The sequence below is a fragment of the Corvus hawaiiensis genome, chromosome 30 (genome assembly GCF_020740725.1).
Source record: "Corvus hawaiiensis isolate bCorHaw1 chromosome 30, bCorHaw1.pri.cur, whole genome shotgun sequence".
Taxonomy (NCBI): Eukaryota; Metazoa; Chordata; class Aves; order Passeriformes; family Corvidae; genus Corvus; species Corvus hawaiiensis.
In genome coordinates, this window is record NC_063242.1 from 14,930,111 (window position 1) to 14,951,085 (window position 20,975).

The 20,975-nt window shown below is 39.8% G+C and overlaps 1 protein-coding gene across 11 annotated transcripts in view; it reads right to left on the reverse strand.

Annotated features, from left to right (window-relative positions):
• Window positions 1-1,676: 1,676 nt before the first annotated feature.
• The window catches only part of PTPRM (protein tyrosine phosphatase receptor type M), a 460,837-nt gene continuing 441,538 nt past the window's right edge, over window positions 1,677-20,975 (reverse strand). For all 11 annotated transcript variants that reach the window (XM_048289399.1, XM_048289394.1, XM_048289392.1 and 8 more), the window contains 9 exons: window positions 19,350-19,504; window positions 18,875-19,010; window positions 18,148-18,297; window positions 17,506-17,679; window positions 14,606-14,737; window positions 11,392-11,517; window positions 9,451-9,614; window positions 6,857-6,992; window positions 1,677-2,571 (listed from right to left, as the gene is read on the reverse strand). In XM_048289399.1, the coding sequence (XP_048145356.1) occupies window positions 2,518-2,571; window positions 6,857-6,992; window positions 9,451-9,614; window positions 11,392-11,517; window positions 14,606-14,737; window positions 17,506-17,679; window positions 18,148-18,297; window positions 18,875-19,010; window positions 19,350-19,504 (1,227 nt within the window). In that variant the 3' untranslated portion in view covers window positions 1,677-2,517. The remainder of the gene's footprint in view (window positions 2,572-6,856; window positions 6,993-9,450; window positions 9,615-11,391; window positions 11,518-14,605; window positions 14,738-17,505; window positions 17,680-18,147; window positions 18,298-18,874; window positions 19,011-19,349; window positions 19,505-20,975) is intronic.

Below are 20,975 nucleotides of genomic sequence, written 5' to 3' on the forward strand. Positions count from 1 at the left end.
GAATATGATGTTAGAGGTTTGGATTTTGTTTCCTAACACCAGGGTTTTAAAATGAGTAAGAGCACATTCTGCAACAGGCTGAAGTGCTACAAGGTTTATCCAAGGACCATCATTCTTCTCAGGACTGGAACTGTATTTCCTCAGTTTTTCTGTACCTCTGTTCAATTTACAGCAATGGCCAGTTACACTTTAAAAGAGATGCTTTCCAGATGCAGAGGAAACCTATCTTCATGTGTTCAGATCTGAATTTTAGAGTGGTTTTGAACTGGGAGCTGACAAGCTGTGAGTCATTCTGTCCAAGCTAGATCTGTTAGATTTAGAGGTTCTCAAAACAGGTTGACTGATACATTTATATAGATACTGCCCCCATTCCAGATGGCAGGATCATTTAAGAGCTGAAATACCGTGCAGTCGGCCACATCCTTGAATTGGGTTTCCCATAAAGCTTTGGAAGGCTTCAGTATTGAGCAGTTGCTCTGCCTGCAATATCTTCTGGGTGAAAAAATGTTCTGCAGTTCCAGCAGATGGCTCAGCAAAGTCCTCTCATTCCCCCTTTCTGCTGCTTTGTTGCTGCAACAAAGGCTATTCCCAGCATATCCAGACATTGGTCAGTGCTTTGTAGAAAGGAGAACCACCCAAACACCATGGAAGGTTAGTACAGCCATTTTCAGAAGCTTTAATGGTGTAAACCTGTCCACTGGCAGTACTGACAACAGCTCTAGTAACGGAGCAGTTTCACCATTTTTTTTAGTAACTTCCCCACCAGCCATTCTAGTATTGGTATCTTTAACATCTTTAACAGAAGGAATTACATGCCCCTCATAGCAGTCATGCATCTCAAGAACAAGTGCACCATCACCCCTTCCACAGCAGCAGGCCCAGAGGGAATGGCAGGGAATGCCCAGGGCTGCACAGGGTTGCTGTGACAAGACAGAGTACTGCCAGCACAACACCATCTCTTCTTCAGAGCAGGGCATCTTTCAGGTTCTGCATTTGTGCAAGTGCATTTTTAAGTATACAATTCACCTCTTTCATATACTGGCACGGCACATCTTACTCCACTCTGGTGAGCTGCATCCAGCTCCAGGGTCCCCAGCAAAGGAAGGACATCGACCTGCTGGAGCAGAGGCCCAGAGGAGGCCACCAAGCAAAGGCTGAGAGAACTGGGTTTGTTCAGCCTGGAGAAGAGATGGCTTCAGGGTGACCTAATTGCAACCCTCTAGTACCTGAAGGGAGACTACAAGAAAGATGATGGACTTCTTACAAGGGGTTGTAATGACAGGACAAGAGGGAATGGATTAAAACTGAGAAAGAGCTGATTTAGATTAGGTATGAGGAAGAATGTTGCACTTTTAAGGCACTGGAACAGGTTGCCCAGAAAAACTGTGAATGCCCCATCCCTGGAAGTGTTCAAGGCCAGGTTGGAGCAACCTGGTCTAGTGAAACGTGTCCCTGCCCATGGCAGGCGGAGTTGGAACGAGATGATCTTTAAGGTCCCTTCCAACCCAAACCATCCTATGACTGTGATTCTATGACCTTGCTATTGGCTGGATCAACATGGGATCACACAATAAACACTCACTGGAGATAGCTCAGTATTTACTAGATTTAATCTGAAAAGAGGCTTAGTTGAAGGCACTCAGATGCCAAGAGATATTAAATTAAACAAGATTTTATCATGTATGTAATTATTTATTGAGCTGAGAATCCATACAAGGTAAACAAATGTTTACACTATCATACAGTAAGCATTTCCAGGGCTTAATAAAAATGATTGTCACTCACTGTGCTTCACCAAAAAAAATCATTTTAAAGAATAAATAATTTGATGAAATCAAAAAATATTTACAATATAAACAAATGAAAAAGCTTTGGATATATTAATCTGAGCATCCTTTCTTTTGCATTTTCTAACTGCATTTCTATCAAGATTCTCTCTCTGAAATGGTACAAAGTGGATAGAAATTACAACTCAACAAAGTTAACATGATTTGGTACATGTCTTTCTGTTAGTTCAGATAAGGTACATAGGATTCGTTTATTATGCACGTGTTAGAATACAAATATAACTAAAATCATATATTATCAAAATGCCAGACAGCATTCTCCACAGAACAGAAATGTACACTAGGCTGTGACAAGAACTGAGAATCACAGGCAACGAAATGTAACAGAAAAAGTACAAATTCCTTCATAAGAATATAATTGTGCTCTCTTATTTACCAGAGGACTATGCTGCTTCACCACATGAATGGCTGAGTATGAATACGGTGTTCAAGGACTGCCACGTGGTTCGGTGTAGGCTCACAGGGGTGCCAAGCAGCAGCTTTAGAGTGGGAATTGGGCAGTGCAAGCGGTTTTATAAACATCTTTTGGGGCTCTTAAAAAGAGCCAATTATACAAAGCAGTATAAGCATAACACTGAGAAGTCTTCATCTCATTTACACAGACATCATGAAGTGACTTGCTTTGTTTGTGGTGGTGAAAGGAGGAGCTTTGTCTGTGCTGTTTAGACAATCAGCCAGAATTCAAGTATTCTAAAGCCACTTCGTAGCAGAATTTGTATTGATCCTGAAAAATCAAAAGAAAACCACAAAGTCAGTTATTGAAGAAACTTAATTAAGGGGGTCAATAATTCTCTTCTGTTAAAATTATTTACTACCAGCTGTTGTCAGTGGGAACCAGTTTGCAAATCCAATTTATATTCAGATAAGAAAATCTTTATACTAACCTGACAATGGACTCTAGACATAGTAACTTACGGTACTGCTCATGTTAGATGAGTATTTAGCTGCTCTAATACACTTGTATGAGAAAAACTGACTGCACATAAGCAAATTGACTTGCAACCCTTCTGTCATCTGTCAAAATGCTCATGTAGCACTTTATCAGAATTGGAGTTATTGAAATTCCTCCCTGGAAATGTGTATCTTAAAATAGACCCAGTGTTTAGTACTTCCCAGATTGCAACTTTCATGTTAATGTCATTCATGCACTTGCTACATTTCAGGGCAAGAGCTGCTTACTGCTGGTCCTCTTATCTGCAGCCCAGACCCAACCCACAAGACTGTGCAATAGCCTTGTGAGATCAGGCCTGAGCTAAATTAATTGGATTAATTCCAATTAATTTTTAGCAACTGGCAGTGACACTCCATTTAGGCTCTTAACAGTTTTCCTGTTAACCAGACTAAGTTTTCAGGTGCCAGCCCTGTGCTCCAAACACAGACCTGCTGGTTTTACTTGCAACTGCTTGGAAACAGAGCAAGTCCCAGGGAAATCCCCTTCCTGAGGGATGCAAACCCACTCTGCATCTTCGGGGACAAAGGGTCATGACTTGGCCCCTTTCACATCTTCAGTGGAATGGGGAGGACAGATGTTTTTGACTGACCTTTGCCCACTCTGAAACTTTAAATGAGGCAGTCACTGACAACTTCCCAGTTTTATGTGCACCCATACCCCTCTCCTGTTTCCATTCTTGCTACTCGCAATACTTAAAAATACTACAAATATTTAAATGAAAAAAAAAGCTGAAAGAAATAGTAGGTGCAGGTTCCCTGAATCTAAGGGCTCTGGCTTCTGAAAATTCAATTTGGAAACACCTGCCACTTTTATGACTATTTCTGGTACTGAAATGCCTCTTTTGCTTATGACTTTAATCAATTAATAAAAGATAACTAAGCACATATTGTCATTTAGGAAAAAACAACAGATTTAACAAGCTGACAGCACTAAGCCTTCCCCAACATCACAAGTAGGAAGATCTTCAGATATATTCTCTTTTCACTGAAGCAACACCATTTTAAAGGATTAACTTTTTTGGCCTGTACTTGTGATTTTGGGTCACATTTTAGCTGCGAAGAGAGTCCACTTAATATGCAAAAGACCATATACTATTAATAAAATCAAAAGCTATTAACAAGCATGGACCACTTCCAAGTTATTTTGTTGAGAAATGTCATGTCAAAAGAAAACAAGTCTTCGGTGCACATATAACCTAAGTGATGAATGAGTTGTATGTGAGGGTTTAAAGTCCTGCAAGGTTCCCTAAACTGCTTGTGGCTTCTTCAGAATGAGAAAAGAATTTAAAAAAAGAAGAAAGGAAAGAACAGAGTATTATGTAAATTCCTTTTCTGCTTTTATTACATGTATGTTTCTAAATAAATGGAAATTATTCTCTAACTACATAATAGATCAAAATAAGAGATCAGCCACTCATCCATTTCTACTCCTCCATTCTCACTTTATGCTGATTTACTGATCCAGCAGAATAACTGTCATTTTCAGTAAACCAAATACCTGTCTTAAAGGGCAGAAATAGATTATTTCTTACTGTGTTCACTCACTGGTGTCCTTTGGACATTTTTATTATTCACTTGATAGTGGATAATAAAAAGTCTCTTTAGACTATCTAGCTTCAGAGAGGTTATATTTAAATTTATTTTCTAGGACACCTGTGGGTAGGCCCAGTAACATTTATCACCAAATGCTTTGGGCATTCCGTAATAGAGATTTTGCGATACCATGTGCTACCTTTGTATGATGGTTGAAAAATTGCATAGATTTCCATACTGTATGGATGTGGCATTCAGACTTTTACACTCGGAGGAAAACCAAAGGTTTCAATGCAATTAAGAGATGAATCTCTAAGTGGGTGGTAAAGACTGCCTTGTATCTAGTCAGAAAATGCACAATACATATTGACAAAGCAGTCTTAAAACTATTTTTGTGAAATAATGTAATGATTTAGAGCATTTAATTTTTTGCCATAAAATTTTACAAGGTAGATGAATATTATTGTTCTAATTTTTCAGATAGAGAAACTGAGGCAAAGACACGTTCATATAAGAAAGGTCATAAAGGATGAAGTCAGTAACAAGACCAGGAAAAGAACTCAAGTGTCCCAATTCCCTTTCACCATGAAGCAATCTACATGGAAATTGAAACCTGCCTAATTCAAATATTTGTTCCTATGAGGTGGCAGAGCTAGACTGAAGAGATGTTGTTCTAACTCTGCTCAGTCAGTGCACTATGTGATAATGGGAAAAATCCTGATTGTCCCTTGCCTTCACTCCTCTGCCTGTAAAATAAGGAAAACAATACTAATTTCCTTCACAAGTGCTTTGAAATTTCCTAATAAAAAAAGGCTCTACAAGGCCTTCCCATGCCTTCCAGGCATTCCCAATACCACTCTCAATTTACTAAAAGGTACTTTTATATCTAAAATAATACATTTAGCTTTTTTGATTAAAAAAATTCTGTGCTGAAAAATGGACACAACTGCCTGACAAACCTGGAGAACTGTCACAAATGGGAATTTATAGAGAGCTTTTTCTTTAACTGTACATCTACATTAGTGATTTTCTTTTTATTTCTATAAAATAAATGAGTAAGAGATCAGTGAGTTCTGTGGACTTAGGCTCTAGGAGAACAGAGAACAGCAGGCCTGCCAAATCCCTGTCCAAACTATACTACGTGAATGAAGTAGTAGGACGTTTTTCTTAATATCTAGGAAATAAAAATGTATGGTTCTCAGCATGATGATTCTCCTCCTGAGAATATAAACTAGAGGAAAAGAAGCCAACCAAGCTGCTCCTTCCCACCACTGTGGAAGTCTGATAGTTTCTCACTGATACAAGACTCACAGTTCCACACTGCTGGCTCACGGCCCTGTGGCGCTGCTCATGAACTCCCTCCCTGCTTTGCACAGCTGACAACACCTGGCCTTTTTCCACATATCTGGCCAGAGCTGGGCCTAGGAGAGGGTGTGGGACTTCAGAGGCAGGCTAGCAGAGAGCACTGTGATGGGGGATGTGGTGGGAACCATTCTCCCACAGGACAGAGGAGGCACAGCCATCCATGTGGTGGGGAGATGGATATCCCTCCCTACTTGCCTTCACCTGTATGTGAAAGCCTCCCTCCTTCTGCCTATTCTCCAGTGTGTCACACTCAGCTCATCTGAGGGATCCTCTCCTAAAATTACAGGAGGCTGGACCAGCTCAGTGAGATGTCTTCTGCCTCACCCCAGGCGTGCTATGGAAAAGTTGCTGAAGTGACCCCAACTTGTTTAACCAGAGATTGCAAAATTGGCTCAATCCCTGAAAGTGCCCAGATGCTGCTTCCTCCTGCCTGTGATATTAAATCAAATGCAGCTGCCTCTTAAGCAGCCACCTCTGCAGCAGGATGTTGTAAAACAGTGTCTTTTATAGCCCAGGCTTCAGAACAGGGTATCACACTACACCCATCTCCAAGTACAAAACTACGCACTGGAGTGTAAGAACCTGCTGGTTTAAGCTGTTCTGCAGCTCTTCTGGCATAGCAGCTGGCACTTCAGCACTTCTCCACTTAGGAAAAAAGCTCATAAAACACTCTCTAGGAAAATAATTGCACATGGCCCCTTGTTTCTGAGCTTCTTTAATCTTTCTATGAGATAGAGCAACCATAATTAAATGCAATATTCTGGGTGTCAAACTGAAATTCATGGCTTTGATAAATATTAGGCGATTAAGCTATTTATAAAATATATAATTTGAAAATCAGGCATTTAATTTTACATAACTATTATTTCTACCATGCAAGGGCTGCTCTCCACTTAGTTCAGCCTGCTAGAAAAGAAAATTAATAAGGATGTTCATCTGAAAGTTTAAAACTCTTAAAAAATTCAAACGAACAGAGACAAAGTCTCCTTGGGAAGAAAGCAGTGTAAAAATACTCTTACAAGTGAAGTGACTTCATTATCCCCTTTGAAAATGACTTGCTTGCTTTGTGAACAACTCCCACTGCAAATCCTGGAAATCTTACTGAGTCTTCTGAGAAAAAGAACATTTTCTATTTAATGGTGCAGTTAAAAAGCTCATACCAGAAGGTCCACCATGTTAGGCTTATTATTCCTCAGTGTCTTCACAGCATGGAATACATCAACAGCCCTCTGATGTCGAAGCATTTCACAAACAATACTGATTGCACAAAATGTCCCACTGCGGCCACCTCCATTCCTGCAGTGAAAGTGATAAAATGGCTCAGTTACAATGGACTCTGTGGCACAAGTTTGTACAGCAACAGGGATGGCTCCAGAAGGCTTGAGTTCCAGCAGGGAGAAACCACAGAACATCCCTGGCCCCAAGGGCTGCTGAATTCTAGGCAAAAGATGATTTTTAATTGGAATTAGCACGCTGAAAAATCTCAAAGCTATGATTCAGAAGTCAGCAGTCTGACAGCCTGGAGGGAATTGAATGGCTGAGTTTCGCACAACCCTTCAGTGTGCACTGGAGATGGCACAAAGAGGATGCTAAAATAAGGATAAAATACTTCTAGTTTCAGTTAAACACCGCTTTGCATTGTAAACACACATGGCTGCAGTGAGCATCAGGCCTGGAAATGCAACAGAGCAAGTGAATCTTTGAGTTCTTTTATTCTGGATCCTGGTGCTTTCCTCCTGGATGCAAAGGCATTTCGGAGGAACCACAAAAGCACCAGAAGTCTCATTTGTGGGAGTCCTGTGGCTGCACACTTGGTATGGCACTGGGTGGTGCTACCATGCTCCCCTGGCTGATGATCTCAGCTCCTGGCAGCAGGAAGAGGGGCTGGCTGCCTGGCAAGGCATGCTTTTAAAGGCAGATGCTTTCCCCCTCCACCCACAGTATCAGAGGATGAGAACCCGAAGTGAATTGCTAACAAAGAAGCCACGCACAAATGTTCATATACATGATCAAATATAATATTTAATAATACTTTATCCCTGGTTATTTTTAATCTTCAAGAAAATCTCTTTCTTTCTGGAAACTCCATTATTTCTACACTTACTCTAATCAGAATCTTTAGGCTGTGCTTCACTGAAAATAATAAACCTTAATAATTACCAGAGTGGAGACTAGTTAGGTAGCAGGTCTTTCAAACCAGCTATGCAAATGGTTGATTTTCAAAGGAAGATACAACACTGCACATCTGTCACATCCAGGCACTATGAAAAGAATGCTCTCTGCTGCCAAAACAGTGCCTGATACTGTGGGACTGTTTGAGAATTTTAATTAAAATAAAGTAATTTAAAAGGATTATATTAGAGCTTTTTCTTTCTTTACTGCCTGGAAGTGACGCATGTGTGATGTTGCACAACTATTTAATATCATCAGCCACCTCAGAGATAACAGTAATTTGCACTTCAAAAGGGTCTTTTCAGCTAAAGATCTCAAAACATTAATTAATCACACTGCACAATGCTCCTTTGATGAAAGTATTATTATCCCCATACTACAGATGGGGAAACTGAAGAGCAATGACTTGTTCAAGGTCAGTGATAGTGGGAATTATTAATATACTCTTAGACTTTCCTCCATCATTCTAACACGGGGTCCCAACTTCTGAACGCAGTTTTCCTGTTGGCATGTCCCTTCTCCATCATGGCAACACCTTTAAACGGACGTTTAGAGGAAGAGGAATACAACTTCAACTGCTGAAGACTCAGCCTCAAAAGATCAGCTACTTCTGAGGGCAAACAGCACATGCAAGTATTAAGCCATCTCAAAAGAAGGATGGTGGCAGAGTGGATGAGAATCTGCGTAAGTGGAGCAATATTACTGCAGGCCTGGGCCCTATGGTCTATCACCGTGTCCCGCAGCCATAGGGAGGAGGAGAAGAGAAGATCCAGCAGGCAGGAATTGTGCAGCAAGATTGATTTATTTAATTATTTTACAAACTCTTTTATAGACTTTTTTCTTCACAGTCTAATTGGAGAAAGGATCAGCCACCCCTTGGGGTGACTGGCTAAAATCCTAAAACATCCATTGTCAAAATATTTTTCTACTATACCATAACCAAGACTTTTCAAGGTTGCAGGTGGGCTGGTTGTTTACATAACTGCTACCTCTTTGTGAGAGTGAAAAGTCTCTTACGGACTTAGAAAATAGCAAGAAAATCCTTGCTAGCAGCATTTTTCTATCTACAGAGCACAAAGTCACAGGAGGAAAAAAATATATACCATTATTAGAGAAAGGTAAGGCAATTACAGGGTCATCGTAACTGGTCTATCACACCACTTTTACTCCTGTGCTTTATGTCTGGAAAATGAATCACCCCTCCAAAACTACTTATTTCTATGGTCCTTATCTGCAGAAATAAAAGGTACATTGTTCTGAAGGCACATTTTTGATTTACTGTGAATAAATATGCAACTTTCCCATTTGCAAGAGTCACTGGACATTTTTATATAAAATAGAGTTAACTCGAACCCATCATCTTTTCATAGGGCTCTAAGAAAGGACAGATGGGGAAACTCATGAATCTACATTAAAATTACACAATTCCTTTTGCATTCAGAGCTTTTAAATGAGCAGTTGTATTATTTATTCAGTTCCAGATTAGACAGATGCCTCTTCACCTCGTCACAAATCTTTCAAAGCCTGGCACAAATTCTGTGACAGTATTCCCTTATTTCTCCCTTCTGTTTCCAGTACTTACAAGCAATGTACAACTGTGCGTCCCTCTCCCCCGTTGTACTCCTCCTGCCACTTATCCACCTGGCGGATGAGCTTCAAGAAGGAGCGTTTCGAAACTGGAGTGTCCCTGTACATGGGCCATCCCAGGAACTGGAACTGCTGCACCATCCGATAGCCGTCCTGGGGCTGTGGAGATTCAGGCAAAACCAGGGAAAACAACAGTATTTTTTTTGGCACATAATTTAGATACATGCATCAGTGAGGGAAGCTGTTCATGCAGATGATTGCTGACAAACTGCTAATGTAATTTCAACTGCCCTTGAGGATTTATGACTTTTAATTTCCAGTGGAGTTATCAGAACAATAGTTTTTAAACGGAGTGCCATACAAATAGGCTAAAATATAGCAATAGTACATCTGCATCATCAAGCAAATAATTAATTGATAGAAGGAACTTGGTAGCAAAGACAGAGCTGCAACACAACTTCAGTTATATACTGTTTTCATATATGTTTCAGTATTTTTAAGAATGTTTATGTGTTTCTGTCCTTTTTTTACAAGAAAGGTCAAAACCTCTCAAGATATTTTGAAGCAGGAAACATGAAAAAAACCAAATGGAACCCTCAGATGTTTCTGGCTTGTAAAATATATCTAACTACATTTTATTTTATTGTGTTCTACTGCAGCAGTCAGAACCCCTCTGGTGAAACGTTACTAAACAGTTGCTTTATGGTGATTTAAAATAAAAAAGGAGTATAGAACAAGTGATAGTGGCAGAAAACTACAGCCCTTTGAGACGGGCATAATAAACATGCACATGAAAACTGGTTTTGTAGCCTAGAGTTTGCCACATCTGTGCAAAGTGAGGGCATTTGAGTGCCATGCTTAAAATGAACAACATGCAGAAACATTGACATTACATTTTATTCTCTAGAGTAAGAGTTAATAGAGAGGGTGTAAGATTAACACGATATGGGAATAAACCAAACTGGGTGCAGCATTAGATGTGTTCTGCAATTGGTTTTGTGTACTTTATGTCAAAATCTGGAATCTACTGATTTCCTGTCCAGTTTCTTCCAGCTGATGGCCCCTCTTCCCAAAGCAGATCAGCCAGACCCAGCGCCTGCGAAGGTCGCACTAACACTGCTGGAGGCTGTGTTTTTTACATTGCCACATTTACTGCAAACATCAGGCCTTCATAGTATTAAACAAGTACCTTGAAGCTTTACAATCTGCTTCCCTGTTTGGGTATTAACATGTTTTTGGTGTCTTTCCCTGTCCTGCCAGCCACCAGGTCTCAGGGAAGTTCTTGATTTTTTCTGAAGGGAGTGCTGCTTATTCCTAGCTACAGCTTTTTGGTTGTTGATACCAGGCCACTGCAAAGGCTCCATGGATGGGAAGAGATGTCTGGCCTCTGGTGGAATCTTTTTTCCACTCAGCTTGAAAGACATGCCTCGTTTAGTCTTCTGTCAACTTCATGGGAGCATAAAGCTGAATACAAGGACAACCTACTTGCCCCTCTGAAGTGGTTACATGTTATGAAATGTGGCTAGTGGGACAGAATCTTCACTAAAAGGCTGGGACTGCTATTGGAAAACATGCCTAGTGTTGATGCACAGCTTTTTTCACATGACACAGAATACAAATATGCAGGATGGCTAATTTCAAACTATTGAAAACAGCACTGATTTCAGCATATTTTGGCTATCATACAGCCTGAATACTGCATTTATTTCATTTGCATTTAACACACTTGAGATACATATTAAAATATTTTTACTTATATTACACATAGAAGGCTTTTTTTCCCTCACTGATTGTGGTGTGACTCAGTATTGCACCACCGCTTTCAAATACATAAGCTGAAAAATGAAAATGGTTGTATGTGAGTTTAGCTTTCATTTTTTTGCTTTGAGTAGACTCATCTACTGAGACAAAACTGTTTTGCAAATAGCATCCTTACTCTGGCTGCATTATAAATTCGGAATATCCGGCTGATGATGTCTTCTTCTAAGTCAGCCGATACAAACTCCACCTGAATAGGACCGTGCCGGTGCACTCCATTTTCTGGCCAGTACTGAGGACAGAGCTATAGAAGACCATGGACAAAAAAGAACACAGTTAGATCACCTTGGAGTTCATGCTGCCTCAGCATACTTTTCTGTATTTTAATTTGTGATACATGTACTACTGGAATTCTTGCATGGTATCTTTATAAAATACATGATGTACCAAGTTTGGTTTCGAGCACTCTGCTTTCATAATGCCTTTTCATGTACCTGAACATGCCGTTTCTTGCTGCTGTACTTCCAGTGTCTGGTATCTGGAGTAAAACACTTCTGACACTCAATGTTAATTCTACAATATATTATGACAAGACAGGGAAAGGCTGACAAATATCTTGGAGACAGTGTGGAGGCTAAAGACCAAAGGCCTGGTATCTCCAACTGCCCTGAATAGTTGCTAATAACTCAAGCTGCATTAGAATGTGTGATTTGTACTACGAAGGGTAGATCAATTCTCAAAACTCAGGATTTAACTTTCACATGTTTCACCCGTGACTGATGATATCGGCTAATATCAGCATTGCTTTAAACTTTCAGTAACTGCTTAATTTCATCTTATTAGTGACACCTGAAAATATTAATTATGCTTTCTTCAGTTCTCAGAAAACATTACTTCTACGTATCTACAGATCACAAAGTAAAATTACTATTATCTTGCATGGTTTTACTGTCTAGTAATATGACAATGGCTTAATCCAGGAACCAATTATCATCTGTGCTAACACTTTAAAGAGAAAATCAACACTTTGCAAGGAGGTTTTTGAAGCTAGAATCTGCCTGTCCATTTTTTTTCATGAAAATCCTAATAATTTTTTTTTGCCACGGATATTTAGAGCAGTTTGAGCATGTAGCTTTTGTAAGCATTCACCGAAATTAAATATGAACTCATGAAATTTTGTTTGCTTGCAGAAGCATTGATGTCATATTTGGAACTTTTTATTTCGTTCAGTAAAACAGCTGTGGTCTTCATTCTGCTGCATTGCTGTTGGTGATCCAGAGCTGAGCTGACAAATCACATTTACTCCAGATGTTGTTTTGCATTTCTTATAACACTTAGTCCTCAACGAAGCTGTTTAGAGATGACTACATTTTAGGAAAACATAATCATTTACTACATCAATTAAAAAAGAAAACAGGGTCTGATTTGCAGGAGATCACTTTAACAAGTTAAACCCAGAAATTTCAAGCAGGAAAATATATTTTCATTTTTTTTAACCCCTCCCTATGATTTGGTCTGCTGAGACAACTGCTTTCTAAATATTGTCTAAATCTTACACAAATTGTTATTATGAAATATGCTGGTGTACAGGACAGCCAAACGCAATGCATACAACTGGTGCAAATGCCAGCGCTCAGATCATTTAACATGTGCACAGTTTAGTACACATCTTTCAAATACATAGGAGTACTGTTCTAACACATCTCTGAAAAATGGTTAAATGATAATAAGCAGAGCTGTTTGCTGGGCCTGTTTTAGGAAGCTAAGATTTTCAAGTCCTAAAGAAACCACAAGCATTTAAGTCTGCACATTTTGCATGCAAGTGATGCTAGCGACTCTCTTCAAGTCAGAGTTACTGTGAAGGGTTGAATTTCATTTCCCAATAGAGCATAACAATCCACATAAATGGTAATATCTAAACAGAACTGTAAACACTTCATATATACATAAATAATAATGATAACAGTAATTATTAATAAATCTGAATGTAATGCATGTTTTTAATAAGCTTTGCCCTCTCTCCACTTCTGTTTGCTCTGAGGGTTTTGAGATTTATTCCTAATGAAAAGATTGTTACTCGCATTAAGAGGTAAAAGGTTTAACATACTGCAGAGGCAGGTGCATTAACTGCATATCCCAATAGCTGTTAAATCCTGTGAGGCTAATAAATGCTTGGAATAGCCATGCCCTATTGTAAATTCAAAACACAGCCAACAAATTAAAAAAAACTCTGTTCAGCAGGCCCTAACAGCCTGACTCCCTTGAGTCTTTCCTTATTCACTCAGAAAATAATCTTAGATTCATGAATAAAAGTTTTGTCTTTCATTTCTATTTTTCCTCCCTGTAGACAGCACAGGGCTTAGAATCAGAAATTTAGTCTTTAAAACAGTGTGTGGAATTCCTACATGTTCCTTTGAAAGACCGAACAGAAGATTAGTATTTTTTAAAAACAAATTCTACATGTTAAAAAGAAGAGTAAACATTTTTTAAGTATATGCAATACTGAACAAAGCTAAAACGATTCTTGATCATTTGAAAATAAAAATGACATGCAGTCTGCTATAAAAAATTACCATTTCTCTTAACCAATAATTAAGAAATATTTACTTATTAAGAATCCAGATTACCACCATAGTCTTCCAGCAGAGGGCTGGTGCAGTTTGTTGGAATTAAGGAAATGATGTTTGTAAGAACTTGGAATCGTGCAGCTGTGAGCCAGGCTCTGGGACACTTAGTGATTAATCCTAGTGATTAAACTGCCAACCAGTAGGTTCGGTTTTCCAATTTTCTGACCAACATGTACAGCATGTGCAACTCTTTTGTAAGGTAATTACATTCCTCTACACATTTTGTTGCCCTCTTTTCTCTTCCAAAGGATGCTTAGTCTCCAATCTTTAGTTCCTCTCTCCTAGTTTAGTTCCTATCTCCTTGCTAATGACAACATAATTTTGTGCAACACACAACACAGTTTTTCACCCTGGGAACACCTATTCCCTGGTAAGGAGACTGAGGTCATTGACTTGTTTCAGGCAGGCTAATGAACAGCTGTTGGCTTCTGTTTATTATTTTGGCCATTATTAGCATCTCTCAGACTTGAGTCAGAATTCTACAATCGTAATTTTTGGGTTTTAGCAGCTCTTCCCAAAATGTGTTCTCTTAGAATAAATTATAGGTGCATGCACTTATGTGTGTGTGCACTAACATTTTGGTGGAGAAGCTGCTGATGGTCTGATTTATTCCTCTTTCCCTATGTGTATCTGCAAGCTACAAATCAATGTTTTAGTGTCTAAGTATTTAATGTTGTTTTACAAAACTAATTACATCCTAAGGCTGTTCTGAAATGCTGAGGCACTAGCACTCCTCCTTTGAATGAAGCGTTTTTCTGGACTTACTTGTGCAGGATCCACATCATTCAACATAACTATTGAAGTGCAGTGATAATCTAGGACCAGTCTCCAGAAATCTTTGACAGTATTTGGTAAGGGATGCTGCGTAACTATAAAAGCTGATGGTTGCTTGTAGCTCTGAAAAGAAGTAACAAGATGATGAGAAGAATGGTAAGAGATAAAAATCCATTTAGCAGAATGTCAGTCATAGCCCCAAAACTTCAGGACTGAAAGCATTATTTCTATTTTGTGTATAATTAATATATTGTTTTCAGCTCTTTCCTGAGATCTTATATGCTTCAAAGTTAATAAACTGTATTTGGGCAGGATATAACTTCTGCAGATGTTATATTTCTAAAATGTATTTCGTGCCACAGGCATAGAGTAAAATCATCAGAGGTTTTTGCTTCCAATGCAACTCCTACGAGGTTTTGAGCAACGGGTTTGTTTTGAGCTGTTAATGGACAGATTAATCTTGGCTGTTTGCATTTAGCTCTAAATTTGAATGATGCCTGTGAAAGGAAATATCTAGTTATTCTTCAGAAATAATGTTGAAATTCTGGTCTATCTGACAGCAGTGAGGATACCCAGGGGATAAATTTCAGTGCTCTTTGTTTCTTTTAATAGCAGAGTATGTCACTGACTGAGATGTTTTCTGGAACTTTTCCACTGCGGATCTCAAGACAGTACTTTCACTTGCCTCCTTCTGAGCCTGGAAAGCTACTGTGGCCACACTGGAGCAGTCAATGGGAGGGGGTGCCATTAAGGAGGGCGGGGAAGACTCTACATGCCTTGAACTGAAGCATTTGTGCCACGACAGAGATCCCATCGGATTGGCTACTGCAGGCACATGGTGTGATTCCTGGGCTGTCGGGTGCAGGGCCAGGATTTGGACTTGGACTTGGCAGGTGCCAAGAGGGTGGTGCCAGACTCTTTGTGGTGCCCAGTGGCAGGACAAAGAGCAATGGCCATAAGGTAAAACACAAGAAGTTCCAACATCAAGGTGAGGAAGAACTTCTTTACATTGAGGGTGGCAGAGCACTGGAACAGGCTGTCCAGGGAGGTCATGGAGTCTCCCTCTCTGGAGACATTCAAAACCCATCTGGACACATTCCTGTGTTGCCTGCAGAGGGTGACCCTGCCTTGGCAGGGGGGCCAGACCACATGATCTCCAGAGGTCTCTTCCAACCCTAGCAATTCTGTGATCTTTGTGGATTCCTTCCAACTCAGGATATTCTACGATTCTATGATTGCTCTTTCAGAGACAGTCACCGAGGAGACCACGGAAAATGAATCCACCGTGTTTTGGGTACAGACGTGGACACACAAAACTTTGGTTCTTTGTTTCAGCACACTGCAACCAGCAGGTACATCATGATGCTGGTACATCAGGCAGCTGCTTTCTATCCTACTGGTCCTGTCTTGCTGCAACTTTCATGCAGATGAGAGATATCCAAAGGGGTCTCCATTACTCAGTCAGTTAGAAGCCTCAGAAGTTTTTTTGGGAAAACTTCTCAAACTCATTCTGATACTGAATAATGAAAATTATGCTTGCTACCCCTTTTTCTTGAAGTGAGCTCTGAAGGCTTACATGAGGTGATTCAACAGCACCTCAACTGAATTAACTGGTGCAAGTGGAGAGGGGGAAACACTTCATCTTGCTTCTTGGAGATTGAGTGTTTAGAGGGATGGACAAATGTCTGCTCTTGTCCACCAGTGCAGGAATGCCGCAGAAGGCTGGCTAAGGTGCTTCAGGTGGAAAGCAACCCATATCACCTCCTCCCTTGGAGCCTTTTGCCCACATACAGTTCTGTATGTAGACCATTGTTTCAATAGTGAAGAAGGGAAGCATCTTCAAAGCAAGTATTAAGGCACTGCTCTTTCTGAGCATTACTTAACTCACAGAACAAAACAGTACCGAAGTCTCCAGGAAAGAAGACAATGTAATGGCACAGTGGCAAACTGCAGATTAAGGAAGCTCTGTTCTAATATGAAATGTCATTGACCTACTGTGAGAACCTAGACAAGTCACTTACACTTCTGTTCTCAGTTTCTCTACACAGATAAACACAAAGATACATTTTCCTACATTTTCACAGGAGTGTTTTGAACTTGGGCTTATTTTAGGAATAGGCTTTGAGAACTTGTAAGGAAAAAAATGAAAAAACTGCTATAAACTGTTATTACTCTAGCTTCACTTTTTAAAAAGGCCATTTACAATGTGTTCCTTCCTTACTAACCTCTGTTTTCTTGTTGTTTATGTGTTTGACAACCGTAATGACTATAGCTGTAAATCGTCAAAAATAGGCTATAAATATCTACAGACTGTAAAGGCACTTTAAGTGTCTTTTTACTGTTGTTCTATTACAAGGATTAGAATTGCCATAGATGCATTTGGAAAAAAACTCCACACACACATGAAGAGGAACCATTCATTCAAACAGAAATAAACGGGAAGGCTGAAGTAATGGCTTGTGTACTATCTTGTGTTGACAGACAATTATTTTTTTTTGTTAATTACTATTCAAATTATAAACAAAGGGAACTGAAATATTGCTGCAAACCTTATTATTCTATTTAACTGCCTGAGTCTCTTAATAGGTAACTCTTGTTTTCCTAGGCCAGATGGTTAAAAATTCAAGCACTAGGGAGAAATCCAGATAGATTTAATTTATCAAAACTCCCTGAATTGCTCTCTGAGCATGGCTTTGGAACCTTGGCTGTGACATAACATATGTGTGATCCCAAATGTACTTGGGAGTTTAAAGATTTTGTGCCATGCTTCTGGAAAACAAAACAAGCTAGAAGGATTTCAGTCTTCTTATGCTGACTCCATTTTCTAGCATGGCTCAGTTTGGAGGGCTGCTTATTGCCTTTTTAGTATTAATGATGTGGTGGAGACTTACATCCATCAGTGCAGCATTGATGTAGTTACTGCTTTCCCCATCTATCGTGATGAGGAAAGGCAGGCATCTGTCTGGAGGCAGCACATCCATGCAGCGATTCTTTTCATGGTTTCGCGGCAAAAGCGCGATGCTGCAGTCTTCTACGCGCAGCGTCGGAGTCACCATATTTAAAGTCTTTCAGAGAGAGTAAACAATGCAACAGAAAAATTAACACAGCAGTGAAAGCAACCCAAAATATTGAAGAATAGATCAGCTCAGCATTCAGTTTCAGTGGGAATCAATATGCAGAGAGATGAAAACACATCACAGTCAGCAGGTTTGGAAGCAGAGAAATCCTGGAAGCATAAAATTATGAAAAATAACCTCAAAGACAGCTGCAGAGTAGCCTGCCTTCTGGAGAAAGGACAGTGGAAGGAATCGACATACTTCCCTTCAGCAAAAAGAATACTTTACTACTACCCCACTGCATTATTTTATGATTCAGCATAACTCAGTAGAGATGAGTGACATGTTATTTTCCCCTTTTTTGCAGTCTTTCTCTCCTAGACCTGTTACAAAATTCATATGGCTATAAACACTTAAGCAGAAGTCTTTAGTATGGCTGAACTCTATGGCTTCTAGGCAATGCTAGCCACTACTTACCCTAAATTCTTCTTTGATCTGGCTTGAGTTTGTTTGAGGATCCAGTTTATTCATTTCATAGTAAGCAGACCTAACTTGAGAAGCTGGAATAGATGTGTCCCCGCAAAGACAGGCTTCCAGGATAGCATCATGGATGAATACATACTGTTCCTGGTAAAGCAATTAAAATAGATAGTTACTGACATAGAGTGCATAGAGCATTAGTATTTTGGTAAATAAACCAGAACAACTAATATGGTTGCTACTTCTCTCTTCAGTTTACGAGCACTGAAGCAAGACCAGAAGAACAACCACAGTTTAAAAAACTTTATCACACTCATTTAGAAATGAATATAGAAAGATTGCCTTAAACGAACTACAAATAGTTAGAGAAGTGCAGTAACACTCCATAGTAAAACTCAGAATGTTTCTGGTTTCCTCATTCCCCTGGGCAGTTTCGTAGGTGCTATCATGAAACTAAGCCTCAACAAGATGTACTCCAGAATGAATCCTTCCCAGAGAGGAAACATTCCTGATTTTCCTTATTTTTTAAGAAATATTGTGAACCTTCAGTGAAGCACAGCTGTGCACTTGTTTGGGCAGGGGTGCTTCAGGTTTAGGGGGGGATTATTTTCTGCATGTGACTGAATAAACTACTTTCTGGAGGGTGCCAACTACAAAGCTCTATATTTATGGGCTAGAAAAGTATCTTTTCTTGTAAAGCAGTATTCCAGTAGATGAGCAATACCTCAGTCTGCACCATGTTAACTCTCCGGGATCGAAGCTCTCTCACGCAATTGTAAATGTCTACAACGCCTTCTCGTTCTGCCATATCTAGCATGATGTCAATGACAATGAAGCATCCAGTTCTGCCAGCACCAGCACTAAAGTAGAAGAAGAGCACAGTTAATGTGCAGCAGTGTATTGGAGATGTAAAAGGTGTAAGGATTCATCTCAAGGGTACTTGATCAATTGGATGATTACTGAAATTGAGCTAGGCATTTGCAGGACTTCAGACTCAATTTTTTACTCTCATTTATATCTTGCATACGTATTTGGTTTTTTTATATATATATATAAAAACATGTATTCTTGTTTACAGTTATTTTGAGTAGAGCTCCAGTGGCTTCAGCAACCTATGTGGGGAATACACAGTAAAGGAGAAGCAAAGTAGGTCTTGAGTTTAGTGCAAACCACAACAGAGAGATTTGTGTTTTACCTACCTGCAGTGAACAACCAAAGGGCCAGCGTTTGGCGGACTCTTGGATTTGACCTGCCGTACAAATCCCAGCAGGCCCGTGGCATGGTACGGGACACCGTGGTCTGGCCAGCCCGTGAAGTGGAACTGACGTATTTCCCGAATCTCATGAGCACCTCTCTGTTAAAAAGGCAAGGGTTGAAATCTTCAAAAGTCTGAGCCTTGCTGAAAAGCGTCCACCCCCTACCAACATGATCTGTACAGACTGGTGGAGAGCTTCCTCATAGGAGGAGAGCAAGTTCAAAGGTTAGGTATCAACCGGTTTCAAAGCCTTCCAACAAAATTGAGTAAGCATCAGATTGGTCAGAAACTTTCAGCAACAAGAGAAATGCTCATCCCCGTATTTAAGTACTAGGCTGCTTTGCAAACTGTGGCCTTAGGATGCATGCCATGATCACAGAACCGGTCAGCAGCAAGGCTGAACACAGAGCACAGATGACTTTTTTTTTTCCCATTGCTCCACAGGGGTTTTGCTGCTGTCTTCAGGGAACTACAGCTTCAGCATAATTTTCCTTATCATTTGTCTCCTTCATTGGTCTGAAGGAAAAAGCTGAATAATAAGAAACCTTTTCGCACCTCCAATCATAGGGGCTGTGTTTATAGCCCTCCACATGCTCACCCTTCAGGTGATTTGCCACAGTCTACAAGGACATGGATATGGTGAGACAGGTATGAATGAGAAGCTGATTGTGTAAGTAATTTTCTATGTGACTTTGGGGAACAGTTTGGATATTAGAAGTGTGTATGCTAAGTTTTATTTTCTTACTGCTTCTATTTTCCCTTCCCCCTCTAAAAATGTAGCTGCCAGTATTTTATTCTCATTAGAAATCCACAGACTGGAGGCCATCATGCATAGTTCATAAGCAAACAGCAAAATTATGGCATATCATGTCTAGGCTGGACTAAATGTCAACAATATTAATAACTGGTAGTTTACAGCTTTTCTTCTTAAAGATGTATTTTCTGTCTTGAGATGGTTTGCATATAAAAGGTTTTATTCTCTTTGAATAATAAGTAATATAAGCTTCCTAATTTATTGCTATTATGCATTAGTCTGGGATTTTCAGTGGTGTAGCCAGTGCTACAGGACTAGAGAGGACTTAGTGTATGTTGGAGTCTGACAGCTCAGGCTGGGGGACTGTGGGGACAGGGCATCTACTCAGAGGAATATCTCATCTCCCCTGGAAATTGACACAAAAAGGCAGGAAAGGGAGAGGATTAAGAGCATATGAGGCAGTGGTGTGGACTGAGGAGATCACACCCTCTAAACAGAAATGACCTTATATCCTAAAAACCAATTTTAAAGCATATTGAAACCCAGGAATAGAGAAAACAATGTGCATTTTAGGACAGTCTAGCAAACACGTCTCTTTGCTACTGTAAGCAAGAGCTTCAACTCTGTAGATGGCTCTGCTTAGTGGACGCAGTGTCTCAAACACTTTTACGTTGCACGTAAAAACCACCCGTGACCCTCCAAGAAACAAAGATCCCACAGAAAAAAGCAATGCCATGATTATACAAGCTGAGGACTGAAGTGAGTATCCCATACAAATTCTTCATACTATATGCAGCTGAGATTTTCAAACAATTT